The sequence below is a fragment of the Lipotes vexillifer genome, unplaced genomic scaffold, assembly GCF_000442215.2.
Source record: "Lipotes vexillifer unplaced genomic scaffold, Lipotes_vexillifer_v1.1 scaffold1344, whole genome shotgun sequence".
Classification (NCBI taxonomy): domain Eukaryota; kingdom Metazoa; phylum Chordata; class Mammalia; order Artiodactyla; family Lipotidae; genus Lipotes; species Lipotes vexillifer.
The window spans coordinates 576,160-594,150 of record NW_006775258.1 but is presented as its reverse complement, the minus strand read 5'-3'; the positions used below and the strand labels follow the sequence as shown (position 1 = coordinate 594,150).

Here is a 17,991-nt window from a genome sequence, read left to right as displayed (position 1 = left end):
GAGCTGTGGGAGCCGAGGCTGGGGAAGCCGGGGAGGCCGGGGAGGTCTGGTCCTGAAGGGATGGGGGTGGAGTGGGGGCTGGGTGGAAACATCCCACAGGGCCCTGCATTTAGAGGACACCTCTCATCCAGCTGAAGTCAGGTATCGTGGGGGATCCTGTGTCAGGGGAGCCGTGGCTCCTAGGAGTGGCCTCGGCCTGGTCATGGCTAAGAGCAGCCTGGGAGGTGTGGCCTCCGGGCAAACTGAGGTGGATTTCAGAGCACAGCGGAGGGCCTTGGATGTTGCCGTTCCTGGAGCTGGGAGTCTGGGATGCTCATTCTCATGGTGGCCATGGCTATTATTGTTGTTATTCTTTAATTTGTTTGCTCACCAGTTACTTTGCTGATACAGGGATCAGTAGGCGTTTTCTGTAATGAATCAGATGGTAGATAGTACAGGCTTTGAAAAGGGGTCTGCTGTAACTACAGATAATTATATGCAGTATAATAAGCAGCAGGTTGAGTCTCTACAAAGTAGTGTGAGAACGTAACAGTGCCTAACTCCATCTCAAGAATCAGGTGGTTTGTGGGAAGAAGGTTAAATTAGGAGTTTGGGATTATCAGATGCATATACTGATATACATCTAACAGATAACCAACAAGGATCTACTGCATAGAACGAGGAACTATACTCCATATCTTGTAATAACCTATAATGGAAAAGAGTCTGAAAACGAATACATATATACGAATCACTTTGCTGTACACTTGAAACTAACACAACATTGTAAATCAAACATTGATACTTCGATAAAAAAAGAAGCAGGTGGTTTCTTGGAGAAGTCTTCAGTTTAGCTGAGCACTGTTTACCAAGTAGTCAAGTTAGAAATTAAAGCCACTTATTCAATCACTTGAAGAACTTTTTACTTAGAGAATGAATTGTGGTGAGTGGCTCTATTTCTTAGCATCGAGATCACGTTCAAGAGTATCTGTAAGTGCCCTTGGATTTGCAGTAACTGATGCCTGGACTCTAGGTGTGGCTCTGCCCCGCAGAGGGCTAGATTAGTATTTCACTGATGTCGGCGACCCTGACTTACTTTTTCCTTCGGTTAAAAGCATCTTTCCATGGAGATGTTGCTGAGATTAAATGACTAATGCATATGAAGTGCATCACATAATGTTGGGCAAGTAGCTAGTGCCCAGTGAAAGAAGATAAATAAGACTTAAAAAAATCAGACACTGAGATTTCATCATGAAATCTTGTCGTCTATAGACGAGAGTCAATAAAATCATCAGGTATCAGGGAGATATGAGAAATAAAAGACCTAAATGCAGAAGGTGGGTGTTATTGAAAATTCCTCATCAGAAGTCCCCACGTTATACAGTTGTTTGGTAAAACAACTGTTGGCTGGGAAAACTGGACAGCTACATGTAAAAGAATGAAATTAGAACAATTCCTAACACCATACACAAAAATAAACTCAAAATGGATTAAAGCCCTAAATGTAAGGCCAGACACTATAAAATGCACAGAGGAAAACATGGGAAGAACACATTTTGACATAAATCACAGCAAGATCTTTTTTGACCCACCTCCTAGAGTAATGAGAATGAAAACAAAAATAAACAAATGGGACCTAGTGAAACTTAAAAGCTTTTGCACAGCAAAGGAAACCATAAACAAGAGGAAAAGACGACCCTCAGAATGGGAGAAAATATTTGCAAATGAAGCAACTGACAAAGGATTAATCTCCAAAATATACAAACAGCTCATGCAGCTCAGTATCAGAAAAACAAACAACCCAATCAAAAACTGGACGGAAGACCTAAATAGGCATTTCTCCAAAGAAGACTGTAGATGGCCAACAAACACATGAAAAGATGTTCAGCATCACTAATTATTAGAGAAATGCAAATCAAAACTACAATGAGGTATCACCTCTCACCAGTCAGAATGGCCATCGTCAGAAAATCTACAAACAATTAATGCTGGAGAGGGTGTGGAGAAAAGGGAACCCTCTTGCACTGTTGGTGGGAATGTAAATTGGTGCAGCCACTATGGAGAACAGTATGGAGGTTCCTTAAAAAGCTAAAAGGAGAGCTACAATATGACCCAGCAATCCCACTCCTGGGCATATACCCTGAGAAGATAATTCAAAAGGACACATGTACCCTAGTGTTCATTGCAACACTATTTACAACAGCCAGGACATGGAAGCAACCTAAATGTCCATCAGCAGATGAATGGATAAAGAAGATATGGTACATATATATGATGGAATATTACTCAGCCATAAAAAGGAACAAAGTTGTATCATTTGCAGAGATGTGGATGGACCTAGAGTCTGTCATATGGAGTGAAGTAAGACAGAAAGAGAAAAACAAATGCCGTATATTAACACATATACGTGGAATCTGAAAACAAAATTGGTATAGATGATCATTTTTACAAAGGAGAAATAGAGACACAGACATAGGGAACAAACGTATGGATACCAAGGGGGAAGGGGGAGGTTGGGATGAGTTGGGAGGTTGGGATTGACCTATATACAATATTGATACTATGTATAAGGTACATAACTAGTGAGAACCTACTGTACAGCACAGAGAACTCTACTCAGTGCTCTTTGGTGACCTAAAGGGAAGGAAATCCAAAAAAGAATGGATATATATATATATCCATATATATGTAATGGATATATATATATATGTAGAGCTGATTCACTTTGCTGACCAGCAGAAACTAACACAACATTGTAAAGCAGCTATACTCCAATAAAAATTAAAAGAAAAAGAGATCCCCCTTTTGCTTAATCCTGGCATTGGCCCCACTGCATCTGTGTTTCCACCCTCAGTAGATTGTTGCTTGTTGTAGGTACGTGGCAGCACAGTGCGGGTGTATGCGTGCCAGCTGCAGAATTAGTATGCAAGGTGCCATCAAGCTGATGGAAGTAATCTTGGAGAACCTTCCACAGTGCAGCCTTTGACAAATGAGGTGGAGTTGAGCCATCAATAGTGAAAGAAGAAAGATATAGATGATGATACGAAACATGCTTCCAAAGATAAGGCTTTGAATATTGCACGTATAAGAGAGGGTGTGGGAAAATGCTGAACCTTTCATCAGTGTTCTTGTAACAGTGACCCCCTCTTTATAACCAGCCCACAGAAAAGGCAATATAAAGAATTTATGTAAAGGGTCACCATATAGTTCTATTAGAAAGTTTTACCAAAAAATCAACACTTAATTCATTCTTTGTTTTCAATATTAGTGCATATTTATTCATACAATTATATCCCCAATTGTTTACTTTTGTTTTTCAAAATAAAGTCCTAAGCAAATGTAATCCTATTTACTGGGATGTTTTAGAACCTCTTTGCACTTTTTGTGCCTTTTCCCTGTATCATGAAACTTGGAATAAACCTAACAAGTATTATTCAACAAGAGGAATGGTGAGATTAGTCTTGTTAAACTATATTATTTTCCTTTAGGAAGCCCTGAAGAACAAATTTATAAGAAGCCTTTGTAGAAAGCCAGCTGCACATTGATGTAGACAAATGGACGGAAAAGCTCCAGACACTCGGTAAGTGCGGCGGGCGTTGTGGTGGATCCATCATCAGGCCATGAAATTTCTGGGTGACACTGATGAGTCACTGCTTCCTCCCCCAGTTTCTGGTTTCTTGTCTTTGAGATGCAGAGCCTGAGTTAAATATACTCCCAAGTTTGTTCATAACTGAAAAGTTTTCTGATTTGCTGACTCAGGGCTTGAACAGTAAGGAATTTAGTTAAAAAGGAAGGCTTCTGATTTAAATACAGGAATCGTGAGTTATTACACAATTTTTTTTTTTTTTTTTTTGTTCATAACTGAAAAGTTTTCTGATTTGCTGACTCAGGGCTTGAACAGTAAGGAATTTAGTTAAAAAGGAAGGCTTCTGATTTAAATACAGGAATCGTGAGTTATTACACAATCTTTTTTTTTTTTTTGCGGTACGCGGGCCTCTCACTGTTGTGGCCTCTCCCGTTGTGGAGCACAGGCTCCGGACATGCAGGCTCAGCGGCCATGGCTCACAGGCCCAGCCGCTCCGCGGCATGTGGGATCTTCCCAGACCGGGGCCCGAACTCTCGTCCCCTGCATCGGCAGGCGGACTCTCAACCACTGCGCCACCAGGGAAGGCCTTATTATACAATTTTATAAAAGAAATTGCTATCATTGAGTTAATAGTCAATTGAAAGCAGTTAATTGATTTGAAGATCTGAAACTTAGATTAAAAAATTCATCAGTCAGCAAACGTTTATCGCATGTCTGTAGTTTATTAATTGGTGACTTCATTTAGATGTTCAACAACCATTTTCTGTACACGCAGGAGAGTCAGGCTCTGAGCGAGAATCTGGAGACCCCCAGCCCCCGTGCGGTGGTTTGACAGGCACATCCCAGTGATGTTTCCAGGGGGCTAGGCCAGCGGGATGGCAGAATGGAAGAAAGAAAGAGCTCCGGGAGGGAAGGAAGGGTGTCAGGCCATCTGAGGCCCACGGCACCTGCCACTGTGCCCACACCCAGAGCAAGGGCTGGCATCTGCTTGGAGCACAAGGGTTAGTGGAGGGCAAGGTGATATATTAGGCACAATACTTCCCTTTATGAAAAAAAATTTTTTTGGTGAATTTACTACTTTAGAAAGTTTAATAGTATTTAAAAATAAATGTTACTGGGCTTCCCTGGTGGTGCAGTGGTTGAGAGTCCACCTGCCGATGCATGGGACAGGGGTTCGTGCCCCAGTCCGGGAAGATCCCACAGGCCGTGGAGCGGCTGGGCCTGTGAGCCATGGCCGCTGGGCCTGCACGTCTGGAACCTGTGCTCCACAACGGGAGAGGCTGCAGCGATGAGAGGCCCACGTACCGCAAAAATAAATAAATAAATAAATAAATAAATAAATAAATGTATGTTACTGCCTTGAATGGTGTTTTCACGTAGTTAAAGCACACTTACAAACGCAATAGTTCTGGAAAGCTCATTACAGCAGTGGCTGCATCCTGAGCTGTGGGGTGAGGACCAGAGGTTTCCTGTCCTGCCACAGAAGCTCTTATTACTCTGCTCCTGCAGCCCCGCAGGCATGTCACCTTGGGGCCAGAGAGCCCAGGGATCCTCCAGCTCCTTGCTGAGAATGCACACCACCTTTGAACAGGTTTTCCCTCATGTAAACTTCTATTATCAAGTTCGTGGGAAAAGCAGTAACAGAAATTCAGACACTGAGCTTTTCCTACAGATGTGTCTGAACCCCGAGTGTGGGGTTCAGATGGAATTTTGAGACCTGTGAGGTGTGATTCCTCCCTTCTCACTGCCCCATCCAAGGTGAAGCCCCTCTTGTTGAGGTGGAGAATGATGGTCATCTTCCATGTGATTCTGCACAGCCCTCTGGGAACAGGCCAGGTGTGAACACAGGCCTGCCTGTCCATGGTGCAGGTGTGCTCTAGATGCACGTCTAGAGCACCCTCTAGATGCACATCTCCTTTTGTAACTCCCTGGTTAAAGAGTTAACTCACCTTACTCTGGGCATCCTTCTGAAATTGCCTATTCCTAGTCGCTGTAGACTGGGGCAGAATGACTACTTGAAGGTACATTAATGCGGTTCCTGGGAATGTTCACCCAATCATGCTTTTGTTTTTCTTGATTATCTAACTTTTAAAAAATAACTTTTTGTTTATTACAGAAGTAATTGTCTGTTGTGGAAGCGATGGAAAATACAAATAAACCAGAAAAACAATCTACCCGTAATCTCATCCTCAGAGAGAGTCATTGTAGAAGCCTTGGAGTAATTTTTCAGAAGTAATTATATGGCTTATATGAACTTAGGTGCATGTATTTTTGTAAAAATGGTCATACTGTCCATATCATTTTGTAACCTGTTCATAGAAATTGGCTCTGTTACTGAGGGTCCCTAGCGTGAACTGCTTTAAACTTGTGTAACTGTTTCTTCTGGATTGGTTGCTACATCTTTAAACACTGTGCTTATACTAGTGTTTCTCGATCTATTCATTTTAGGAATAATCATTGATTTCCCCAGGTCATTTTCCCCGCCCCATGATGGTTACATGTCCATTTTAGTTACGTCGTGAAGCGTTGGGACTGGATAAATGTCGCCCAATGCAGAGCCACGTGGTACATAGAATGAAATTTCCTTTTCCCAGGGTTCCCCTTCCCCAGAGGTTCGTATTACCTTGTTCTCAGGTGTAACATTTGCTGTCCATTTGCCCGCCCCTACCCCCAGTTTGCCAACATGTCCCCTTGACTTGGGGTCCTTTTGTTCATGCAGACACCCAGCCAGGCCCCCCCTCCCCTCCCACTGGGCCAGCCTACCTCTGTGTCCGTCTCTTCTCCCACACTGGAGGCTACATTTCCTACCTTCTCCATCCTCCCATTTTTGCTTTATTACCATGTTTTCTTGCTTCATATTCAGAATTATCAAGGAAAAGGGTGAGTGAGAGGAAAATTTCCTGAGTAATTTTACTCAGTAAATTCACTTTTATATCTGAAGGATATGTGAAAAACATTCCATGTTTCATTCTTGATAACTTTAATTTGTGTTTTCTGTCTCTCTCTTCCCTTTTTTGGTCAGAGAATTATCAATTTTATTAGTCTTTTCAAAAAAAATGAATATTTGGCTTTGTTGTTTCTTTTTTATGTTTGCTTTCTATTTCATTGATTTCTGCTTTTTTCTTTATTGGTCCTTGCCTTTTACTTTCTTTGGTTTGTCACCTCCCCCTGCTCTTTTTTGGTAAGTTCTTGAGATAGATACTTAGATGATTGATTTCTACCTTTTCTTCTTTCTCATGTATTTAAGTTTATACTTGTATGTATTCATGACCCTTCTTTTCCCTCTGAGCATTGCCTTAACTGCATCTCACAGGTTTTCATATGTTCTGTTTTCATTATCATTCAGTGAAGTGTAATTCTTTTGATTCTCGAATTATTTGAAAGTTTATAGCTTAATTTAGAAATATTTGGGATTTTCCATTTATCTTTGTGTTACTGACTTCTAGCTTTAGGTCGCAGTGGTCAGAGAATGTACAGTCAGTATGATTTCATTTGTTTGAAATTTGTTAATGCTCCCACATGGGCAGCTTTGCATCCTGCGTGTAGCGGTTCTAGGTTGGAGGGTGCATCTCCTCTGTATCCTTGCTGATTTTTGTGTGCCTGTTCTATCAGTTATTAGAAGTGTGTGTTTTTATTTCCTATTTTGATTGTGGATTTGTCTATTTCTATTTAATTCTGTCAGTTGAGGCTTTAGTTGTTTTGAGGCTGTATTTTATTTTCTACTGAGAATGTGAGATATTTATATTTTCTTCTGTCTGTATTTAAAATTTTTCTTTTTTCTCCCCACAGCATCTCACTCTGACTTACTGAGGTGTGTTTTCCATCACGAGTTTCCCGCTTTGGTTTTCCAGCACTTCTTGAATCAGTGTCTTGATATCTTAAATTTTGGGAAAGTCTTGGTTATTATCTCTTAAAATATTACTTCTGATCAGTTCTCTCTCTGTTCTCCTCTGAAACTCCAATTAAACACGAAAAAATTTCTGTGTCCATATGCTGGTTATATCCTATTCTCTTGTTTTCCCATCTTTTTCTTTCTCTCTGTGCTTCAGTTTGACATATTTTTTTCTTACCTTTTAAAAAATCCACTAATTATCTCCTCAGCTGAGAGTTTTTCATTTCAGTTATCACATTTCCCAATCTAAGCTTATAATTCGATTCTTTTAAAAAATAGTTTTCATTTCTCTTCTGAAATTCTCCCTATTGTCGTCTAACTTTCGCTAATTGTGTTCAAAGATTTTTGATGTGCGTATTTTTAACTACAATATTAATCATATTTAATAATCCAGAAATACTAATCATATTTTCATTGACTACCAGACGTTGTGTATGAAAATTGTAGAAATAAATTTTTCTTTCTTCATGGTGCTGTTTTCCTCTTTATGCTGTTTTTCTGCTCCCTGCAGAGAGCTAGGCTGGGAACACGTCCTTGAATCTAATCAGAGGCTGAGTTGATTGATGGAGGTTCAGTCTTACTGGGAGTTTTTCCTCTGCTGCTGTAGTCCTGTTGGGGTGAGGAGGGGTCTCAGATAAAACTGGGGTGTTTCCTAGACCCTCACACCTGAGTCCCTGAACTCAGGCCCCGCAGGACCCAGGAGGCTCAGGTTCTCCATCCTTAGGATCCCACGTACCAGACTCCTATGGCCTCTCCTGAGGGCATCAGACCGTCAAGTCCTTGTGGCCTTGGTAGCTGTTGGAAGCTTTCACACAGATTTTAAAAAATCATCCATAATTTCTAGTTGTTTGTCTTCAGCAAGTTGTCCATCATTCTGACTTTAATAATGGATCTTTTAAGTCTGCAGAAAGTCTTCCTTCACGTATCAGGTATTTTCCTGTCATTTCCTTGAATTTCTCACCTGTATTAAAAAATGTCATCTCTACCTTTAGGTTCAATTTTTGATCATTGTTTCTGTTTTTTTTAATTCGTTTTTTATTTTTATTTTTTTAACATCTTTATTGGAGTATAATTGCTTTACAATGGAGTGTTAGTTTCTGCTTTATAACAAAGTGAATCAGCTATACATATATCCTCATATCCCCTCCCTCTTGCGTCTCCCTCCCACCCTCCCTATCCCATGCCTCTAGGTGGTCACAAAGCACCGAGCTGATCTCCCTGTGCTATGCAGCTGCTTCCCACTAGCTGTCTATCTTACATTTGGTAGTGTATATATGTCAATGCCACTCTTTCATCTCGCCCCAGCTTACCATTCCCCTTCTCTGTGTCTTCAAGTCCATTCTCTACGTCTGTGTCTTTATTCCTGTCCTGCGCCTAGGTTCTTCAGAACCATTTTTTAAAAAATTCTGTATATATGTGTTAGCATATGGTATTTGTTTTTCTCTTTCTGACTTACTTCACTCTGTATGACAGACTCTAGGTCCATCTGCCTCACTACAAATAACTCAATTTCATTTCTTTTTATGGCTGAGTAATATTCCATTGTATATATGTGCCATATCTTCTTTATCCATTCATCTGTCGATGGACACTTAGGTTGCTTCCATGTCCTGGCTGTTCCATGTCCTGGCTAGTCATGTACACTGGGGTACATGACTCTTTGAATTATGAACACTGGGGTACATGACTCTTTTTGAATTATGGTTTTCTCAGGGTATATGCCCAGGAGTGGGATTGCTGGGTCATATGGTAGTTCTATTTTTAGCTTTTTAAGGAACCTTCATACTGTTCTCCATAGTGGCTGTATCAATTTACATTCCCACCAACAGTGCAAGAGGGTTCCCTTTTCTCCACACCCTCTCCAGCATTAATTGTTTGTAGATTTTTAAGATGATGGGCATTCTGACTGGTGTGAGGTGATACCTCATTGTAGTTTTGGTTTGATTTCTCTAAAGATGAGTGATGTTGAGCATCCTTTCCTGTGTTTGTTGGCAATCTGTATACCTTCTTTGGAGAAATGTCTGTTTAGGTCTTCTGCCCATGTTTTAATTGGGTTGTTTGTTTTTTGATATTGAGCTGCATGAGTTATTTGTAAATTTTGGGGATTAATCCTTTGTCAGTTGCTTCATTTGCAAATATTTTCTCCCATTCTGAGAGTTGTCTTTTTGTTTTGTTTATGGTTTCCTTTAAGTTTCATTAGGCCCCATTTGTTTATTTTTGTTTTTATTTCCATTTCTCTAGGAGGTGGGTCCAAAAAGATCTTGCTGTGATTTATGTCATAGAGTGTTCTGCCTATGTTTTCCTCTAAGAGTTTGATAGTGTCTGGCCTTACATTTAGGTCTTTAATCCATTTTGAGTTTATTTTTGTGTATGGTGTTAGGGAGTGTTCTAATTTCATTCTTTTGCATGTAGCTTTCCAGTTTTCCCAGCACCACTTACTGAAGAGTCTGTCTTTTCTCCACTGTATATTCTTGCCTCCTTTATCAAAGATAAGATGATCAAATGTCCGTGGATTTATCTCTGGGCTTTCTATCCTGTTCCATTGATCTATATTTCTGTTTTTGTGCCAGTACTATACTGTCTTGATTACTGTAGGTTTGTAGTATAGTCTGAAGTCTGGGAGCCTGATTCCTCCAGCTCCGTTTTTCTTTCTCAAGATTGCTTTGGCTATTTGGGGTCTTTTGTGTTTTCATACACATTGTGAAATTTTCTGTTCTAGTTCTGTGAAAAATGCCAGTGGTAGTTTTATAGGTATTGCATTGAATCTGTAGATTGTTTTGGGTAGTATAGTCATTTTCACAATGTTGATTCTTCCAATCCAAGAACATGGTAAATCTCTCCATCTGTTTGTATCATCTTTAATTTCTTTCATCAGTGTCATAGTGTTCTGCATACAGGTCTTTTGTCTCCTTAGGTAGGTTTATTCCTAGATATTTTATTATTTTTGTTGCAGTGGTAAATGGGAGTGTTTTCTTAATTTCACTTTCAGATTTTTCATCAGTAGTGTATAGAAAGGCAAGAGATTTCTATGCATTAATTTTGTATCCTGTTACTTTCCCAAATTCATTGATTAGCTCTAGTAGTTTTCTGGTAGCATCTTTGGGATTCGCTATGTATAGTATCATGTCATTTGCAAACAGTGACAGTTGTACTTATTTTCCAATTTGGATTCCTTTTATTTCTGTTTCTTCTCTGACTGCATTGGCTAAAACGTCCAAAACTATGTTGAATAATAGTGGTGAGAGTGGGCAAACTTGTCTTGTTCCTGACCTTAGTGGAAATGGCTTCAGTTTTTCACCATTGCGGATAATGTTGGCTGTGGGTTTGTCATATATGGCCTTTATTATGTTGAGGAAAGTTCTCTCTATGCCTACTTTCTGGAGGGTTTTTATCATAAATAGGTGGTGAATTCTGTTGAAAGCTTTTTCTGCATCTGTTGAGATGATCATATGCTTTTTCTCCTTCAGTTTTTTAATATGGCTTATCACATTGATTGATTTGCATATATTGAAGAACCTTTACATTCCTTGGATAAACCCCACTTGATCATGTTGTATGTTCCTTTTAATGTGCTGTTGGATTCTGTTTGCTAGTATTTTGTTGAGGACTTTTGCATCCATGTTCATCAGTGATATTGGCCTGTAGTTTTTGTTTTTTGTGATATCTTTGTCTGGTTTTGGTATCAGGGTGATGGTGGCCTTGTAGAATGAGTTGGGGAGTGTTCCTCCCTCTACTATATTTTGGAAGAGTTTGAGAAGGATAGGTGTTAGTTCTTCTCTAAATGTTTGATAGAATTCGCCTGTGAAGCCATCTGGTCCCAGGCTTTTGTTTGTTGGAAAATTTTTAATCACAGTTTCAATTTTAGAGCTTGTGATTGGTTTGTGTATATTTTCTATTTCTTCCTGGATCAGTCTCGGAAGGCTGTGCTTTTCTAAGAATTTGTCCATTTCTTCCAGGTTGTCCATTTTTTGGGCATATAGTTGCTTGTAGTAATCTCTCATGATCTTTTGTATTTCTGCAGTGTCAGTGGTTCCTTCTCCTTTTTCATTTCTAATTCTACTGATTTGAGTCTTCTCCCTTTTTTTTCTTGATGAGTCTGGCTAGTGGTTTATCAATTTTTTTTATCGTCTCAAAGAACCAGTGTTTAGTTTTATTGATCTTTGCTATTGTTTCCTTCATTTATTTAAATGATACATTAAACACAATGGACTTAAATGAAATGTCCTATAAATATCAATTATTTCTGGTCTGATCTTTATGATTTCTTTCCTTCTGCTAACTTTTGGGGGTTTTTTTGTTCTTCTTTCTCTAATTGCTTTAGGTGTAAGGTTAGGTTGTTCATTTGAGATTTTTCTTGTTTCTTGAGGTAGGATTGTATTGCTATAAACTTCCCTCTTAGAACTGCTTTTGCTGCATCTCATAGGTTTTGGGTTGTCATGTTTTCATTGTCATTTGTTTCTAGATATTTTTTGATTCCTCTCTGATTTCTTCAGTCATCTCTTGGCTATTCAGTAGTGTATTGTGTAGCCTCCATGTGCTTGTATGTTTTACAGATTTTTTCCTGTAATTGATGTCTAGTCTCATAACATTGTGGTTGGAAAATATACTTGATATGATTTCAATTTTCTTAAATTTACCAAGGCTTGATTTGTGACCCAATATATGATCTATCCTGGAAAATGTTCCTTGAGCACTTGAGAAGAAAGTGTATTCTGTTGTTTTTGAATGGAATGTCCTATAAATATCAATTAAGTCCATCTTGTTTAATGTGTCATTTAAAGCTTGTGTTTCCTTATTTATTTTCATTTTGGATGATCTGTCCATTGGTGAAAGTGGGGTGTTAAAGTCCCGTACTATGATTTTTTTACTGTTGATTTTCCCTTTTATGGCTGTTAGCATTTGCCTTATGTACTGAGGTGCAACCCTTACATTGGGTACATAAATATTTACCATTGTTATATCATCTTCTTGGATTGATCCCTTGATCATAATGTAGTGTCCTCTTTGTCTTTTGTAATAGTCTTTATTTTAAAGTCTATTTTGTCTGAGATGAGAATTGCTACTCCAGCTTTCTTTTGATTTCCATTTGCATGGAATATCTTTTTCCATCCTCCCCATCTCAAGTCTGTATGTGTCCCTAGGTCTGAAGTGGGTCTCTTTTAGACAACATATGTACAGGTCTTGTTTTTGTATCCCTTCAGCCAGTCTATGTCTTTTGGTTAGAGCATTTAATCCATTTACATTTAAGGTAGTTATCAATATGTATGTTCCTGTTACCATTTTTTAATTGTTTTGGGTTTGTTATTGTAGGTCTTTTCCTTCTCTTGTGTTTCCTGCCTAGAGAAGTTCCTTTAGCATTTGTTGTAAAGCTGGTTTGGTGGTGCTGAATTTTCTTAGCTTTTACTTGTCTGTAAAGGTTTTATTTAATTTCTCTGTTGAATGTGAATGAGATCCTTGCTGGCTAGAGTAATCTTGGTTGTAGGTTTTTCCCTTTCATCACTTTAATTATGTCTTGCCACTCCTTTCTGGCTTGCAGAGTTTTTGCTGAAAGATCAGCTGCTAACATTATGGGGATTCCCTTGTATGTTATTTGTTGCTTTTTCCTTGCTGCTTTTAATACATTTTCTTTGTATTTAATTTTTGATAGTTTAATTAATATGTGTCTTGGCGTGTTTCTCCTTGGATTTACCCTGTATGAGAGTCTCTGCACTTCCTGGACTTGATTATTTCCTTTCTCATGTTATGAGAGTTTTCAACTATAATCTCTTCAAATATTTTCTCAGTCCCTTTTTTTTCTCTTCTTCTTCTGGCACCCCTATAATTCGAATGTTGGTGAATTTAATGTTGTCCCAGAGGTCTCTGAGACTGTCCTCAATTATTTTCATTCTTTTTTCTTTATTCTGCTCTGCGGTAGTTATTTCCACTATCATATCTTCCAGGTCACTTCACCGTTCTTCTGCCTCAGTTATTCTGCTATTGAGTCCTTGTAGAGAATTTTTGATTTCATTTATTGTGTTGTTCATCCTTGTTTGTTTGCTATTTAGTTCTTCTAGGACCTTGTTAAACGTTTCTTGTTATTTTCTCCATTCTGTTTCCAAGATTTTGGATATCTTTACTATCATTTTTCTGAATTCATTTTCAGGTAGACTGCCTATTTCCTCTTCATTTGTTTGGTCTGGTGGGTTTTTATCTTGCTCCTTCATCTGCTGTGTGTTTCTCTGGTCTTTTTTTTTTTTTTTCCTTGCGTTATGCGGGCCTCTCACTGTTGTGGCCTCTCCCATTTGCGGAGCACAGGCTCCGGACGCGCAGGCTCAGCGGCCATGGCTCACGGGCCCAGCCGCTCCGCGGCATGTGGGATCCTCCCGAAACGGGGCACGAACCCGCGTCTCCTGCATCGGCAGGCGGACTCTCAAGCACTGCGCCACCAGGGAAGCCCCTCTCTGGTCTTTTTATTTTGCTTATCTTACTATATTTGGGGTCTCCTTTTTGCAGGCTGCAGGTTCGTAGTTCCCGTTGTTTTTGGTGTCTGTCCCCAGTGGCTAAGGTTGGTTCAGTGGGTTGTGTAGGCTTCCTGGTGGAGGGTACTGGTGTCTATCTTCTGGTGGATGAGGCTGGATCTTGTCTTTCTGGTGGGAGGACCGCATCTGGTGATTGTTTTGGGGTGTCCGTGACCTTATTATGATTTTGGCATCCTCTCTGCTAATGGGCGGGGTTGTTTTTCTATCATGCTAGTTGTTTGGCATAGAGCGTCCAGCACTGTAGCTTGCTGGTCGTTGAGTGGAGCTGTGTCTTAGCATTGAGATGGAAATCTCTGGGAGAACTTTTGCCATTTGATATTACATGGAGCCGGGAGGTCTCTGGTGGACCAATGGTCTGAACTCGGCTCTCCCATCTCAGAGGCTTAGGCCTGACACCCAGCCAGTACACCAAGATCCTGTCAGCCACATGGCTCAGAAGAAACGAGAGAAAAAAAATAGAAAGAAAGAAAGAAGAGAGCAACCAAACCAAAAAACAAATCCACCAATGATAACAAGCACTAAAAACTATACTAAAAAAAAAACACACACAGACAAAGAGAACCCTAGGACAAATGGTAAAAGCAAAGCTATACTGACAAAATTACACAAAGAAGCATACACATACACACTCACAAAAAGAGAAAAAGGAAAAAAAAATCTATATATAAGAAAAAATGGAAGAGAATAACCAAATCAGTAAACAAATCTACCAATGATAATAAGATCTAAATATTAAACTAAGATAAACATGAGGCGAGTAACCAGTCAGTCGCAGACAGCAAATCCCAAGTCTACAGTTGCTCCCAAAGTCCACCGCCTTAATTTTGGGGTGATTCGTTGTCTATTCAGGTATTCCACAGATGCAGGGTACATCAAGTTGATTGTGGGGATTTAATCCACTGCTCCTGAGGCTGCTGGGAGAAACTCCCTCTTCTTTGTTTGCAAAGCTCCTGTGGTTCAGCTTTGGATTTGGTCCCGCCTCTGCATGTAGGTCACCTGAGGGCCTCTGTTCTTCACTCAGACAGGACGGGGTTAAAGGAGCAGCTGCTTCGGGGGCTCTGGCTCACTCAGGCCAGGCGGAGGGAGGGGTATGGATGCGGGCCGAGCCTGCAGCAGCAGAGGCCGGCGTGACGTTGCACCAGCCTGAGGTGCGCCATGTGTTCTCCCGGGGAAGCTGTCCCTGGATCATGGGACACTGGCAGTGGTAGGCTGCACAGGCTTCTTGGTGGCTGCAGCAGCAGCTTTAGCGTCTCATGCCCGTCTGTGGTGTCTGCGCTGATAGCTGCGGCTTGCACCCATCTCTGGAGCTTGTTTAAGTGGTGCTCCAAATCCCTCTCCTCGTGTACCCCAAAACAATGGTCTGTTGCCTCTTAGGCAGTTCCAGACTTTTCCCCAGAATCCCTCCTGGCTAGCTGTGGTGCACTGACCCCATTCAGGCTGTGTTCACACAGCCAACCCCAGTCCTGTCCCTGGGATCTGACCTCTGAACCCCGGACCTCAGCTCCCAGGCCCGCCCACCCCGGCGGGTGAGCAGACAAGCCTCTCGGGCTGGTGAGTGCTGGTCGGCACCGATTCTCTGTGCGGGCATCTCTCCACTTTGCCCTCTGCACCCCTGTTGCTGCGCTCTCCTCTGTGGCTCCGAAGCTCCCCCCTCTGCCACCTGCAGTCTCGGCTGTGAAGGGCCTTCTTAGTGTGTGGAAACCTTTCCTCCTTCACAGCTCTCTCCCACTGGTGCAGGTCCCTTCCCTATTCTTTTGTCTCTGTTTTTCTTTTTTTCTTTTACCCTACCCAGGTACGTGGGGAGTTTCTTGCCTTTTGGGACGTCTGAGGTCTTCTGCCAGCGTTCAGTAGGTGTTCTGTAGGAGTTGTTCCACATGTAGATGTAGTTTTGATATATTTCTGGGGAGGAAGGTGATCTCCACCTCTTATTCCTCCGTCATCTTGAAGGTCTAGCTCTATTCATTTATTTTGAGTTCTCTCATGTTGGAGAGTTTCCTTAACTGTCTGTTGAGGTTAAGAATGAGGCACTGAAGCCTGATAGGATGTTTTTCATGTGCAGGGAGCTTGTCGGGACTCTGTTTCCATCAGTGGTTCTCAGCTGAGGGGGAGTTTGTCCCCTCGGGCATTTGGCAAGGTCTGGAGCCATTTCTTGTTGTCAAAGCTGGTGAGATGCTCCCAACCAGGAATGTTCCTAAACACCTTGTGATGTACAGGACAGCCTCCCCTAACATATAGCTCTGGCCCCAAATGTTGGGAAGCCGTCCCTCATTTAGAAGAGACGAAAGCAATAGGATAGAGGCAATTGTTGGACATCATCTTTAGGGCTAGAAACAGGGAATCTCAAACCACCTAGTTGGCCATGGCTAACGCCAGCGTGTCTCTGGTCATCAGCTAAGATGTCAAATGGGGACAATGCACAGCTTCTCGTGGCCAGAGCTCGGCTGAAGTCCTTGCAGAGTCTTTTACCCCGTGCATGTGTGAGCCTCCGATTCTTGCTGCCCTTGCCAGCTGGGGCCTTCCCACACCTTGTGCTCCACAGACCTGTGTGTTTCCTCTCGGCCCGTCTTTAACTACCTCTTACGTTTGATGGGGACACAGGAGAGAGAAGCGGCCTGGTCTAGTCCTCTCACAATGGGCCTTTGTGTCCCTGTCCCGTTTTTCATCCTTTCCTGTGGAGGTGCCCCCCACCCCAGCACCCCCGTCGGGTCAGGGAGGGCACTGAGGAGTCCAGAGTCAGAGGACATGTGGTGGAGACTTGAGCAACGACTTGTGTTACATTCACTCCACTGAGTGATACCTCTTACCAAACAGCCGCTGCTGCCTTCTTCTCGGGGAAGGACCTCTGCAAGGGGTGCTAAAGCCCACGGAGTTTTTGTGTGGAGCTGCTTTTCTAATTCCTGACATTACACATGTGCACACACATGCACACGCACACACACATATATACACACGGATATAGTCATTCAATTATATGAACGATTCAGCTATGCAAAGCCTTTTTTAAGCAGCTTTGGTTCTGTCCCTGGAACACAATTAAAGCCACACTCTGCAGAGGCCAGGTCACTCCGTATTCCATGAAGCCTCTGGAATTAACACAGTGAAGTCGTCAGCAAACTTACTGGGTGAGCCTGTAGAGCACACATTCAAACGACAAATGATCAGCAATATAGAAATGCTCCCGGTTTGCCCCATCCTGTAAAATTGAACACTTTCCAATTCTCTATCAAAAAGAAGAAAACAAAAATCCCAAACACTCAGAGCCCCTCAGAGCGTGGAATGCACTTTTTGGTCTCCTATTTTCTAGTTGTTGAGCTTAGTTTCATCGGGAGGAATTAAATTAGGATAACTGACTGGTGCCTAGCTCTCCTCTTCAGCAGCTGTAACCATGACAACAGGATGCCCTCAGTAAGCACTTATACACACGAGGTACTTGGCTTAATCCTTAGGACAATCCCGCAGGGGATTCTGCTTTCTTCACACTGCAGATGAAGAAACAAGCTTTGATGGATAAGATAACTTTCCAGGGTAAACATGGAATCACAGGAGAGCTGCTATGGGGGCAAAGCTGGATCTCGTCCCCTTTGCTGCCACTGCTGCCCAGTGGGCAGGTACTGAGGGGGACAGGGCCACCCTCTCTGCTTGGAGCTGGGTTACTCCAGCCGTGTCTCTCACACGTCCTTCCCTCTGTTGTTCATTCTTTCCGGCTCCCGCTGTTGACTTAGCTGTGGTCTGCAACCTCACCCTCTATGATTTAACCATTTTCTTTCCATTTACATGTAAGTATCAGCATTACAGGGACCATATAGAAAAGGTGGAGTTTTCACTCAGCAAATAAGTAGCAAATTTTGTGTGGAACGGAATTCGACTCTTCTGAATAAATTTTCTCATGAAGGAATTTATTTGCAAAGTCCCTGACTTGGGAACGATACGCGCTGTGCCCAGAGAAAAGTTGCCATGTCCTCGTTTCCATGTCCTCAGGAGGGAAGCTGGGCCAGATGCTGAACCTCATGGGCGCT

The 17,991-nt window shown here is 41.7% G+C and overlaps 1 protein-coding gene across 1 annotated transcript in view; it reads left to right on the top strand.

Moving 5' to 3' along the window:
* Positions 1–17,991, top strand: part of ABCA13 (ATP binding cassette subfamily A member 13) — a 259,148-nt gene that overhangs the window by 42,749 nt on the left and 198,408 nt on the right. Inside the window, 3 exon segments of the mRNA XM_007472367.1 lie at positions 3,468–3,497; positions 3,499–3,559; positions 15,642–15,649. Of these exon segments, the coding sequence (XP_007472429.1) occupies positions 3,468–3,497; positions 3,499–3,559; positions 15,642–15,649 (99 nt within the window).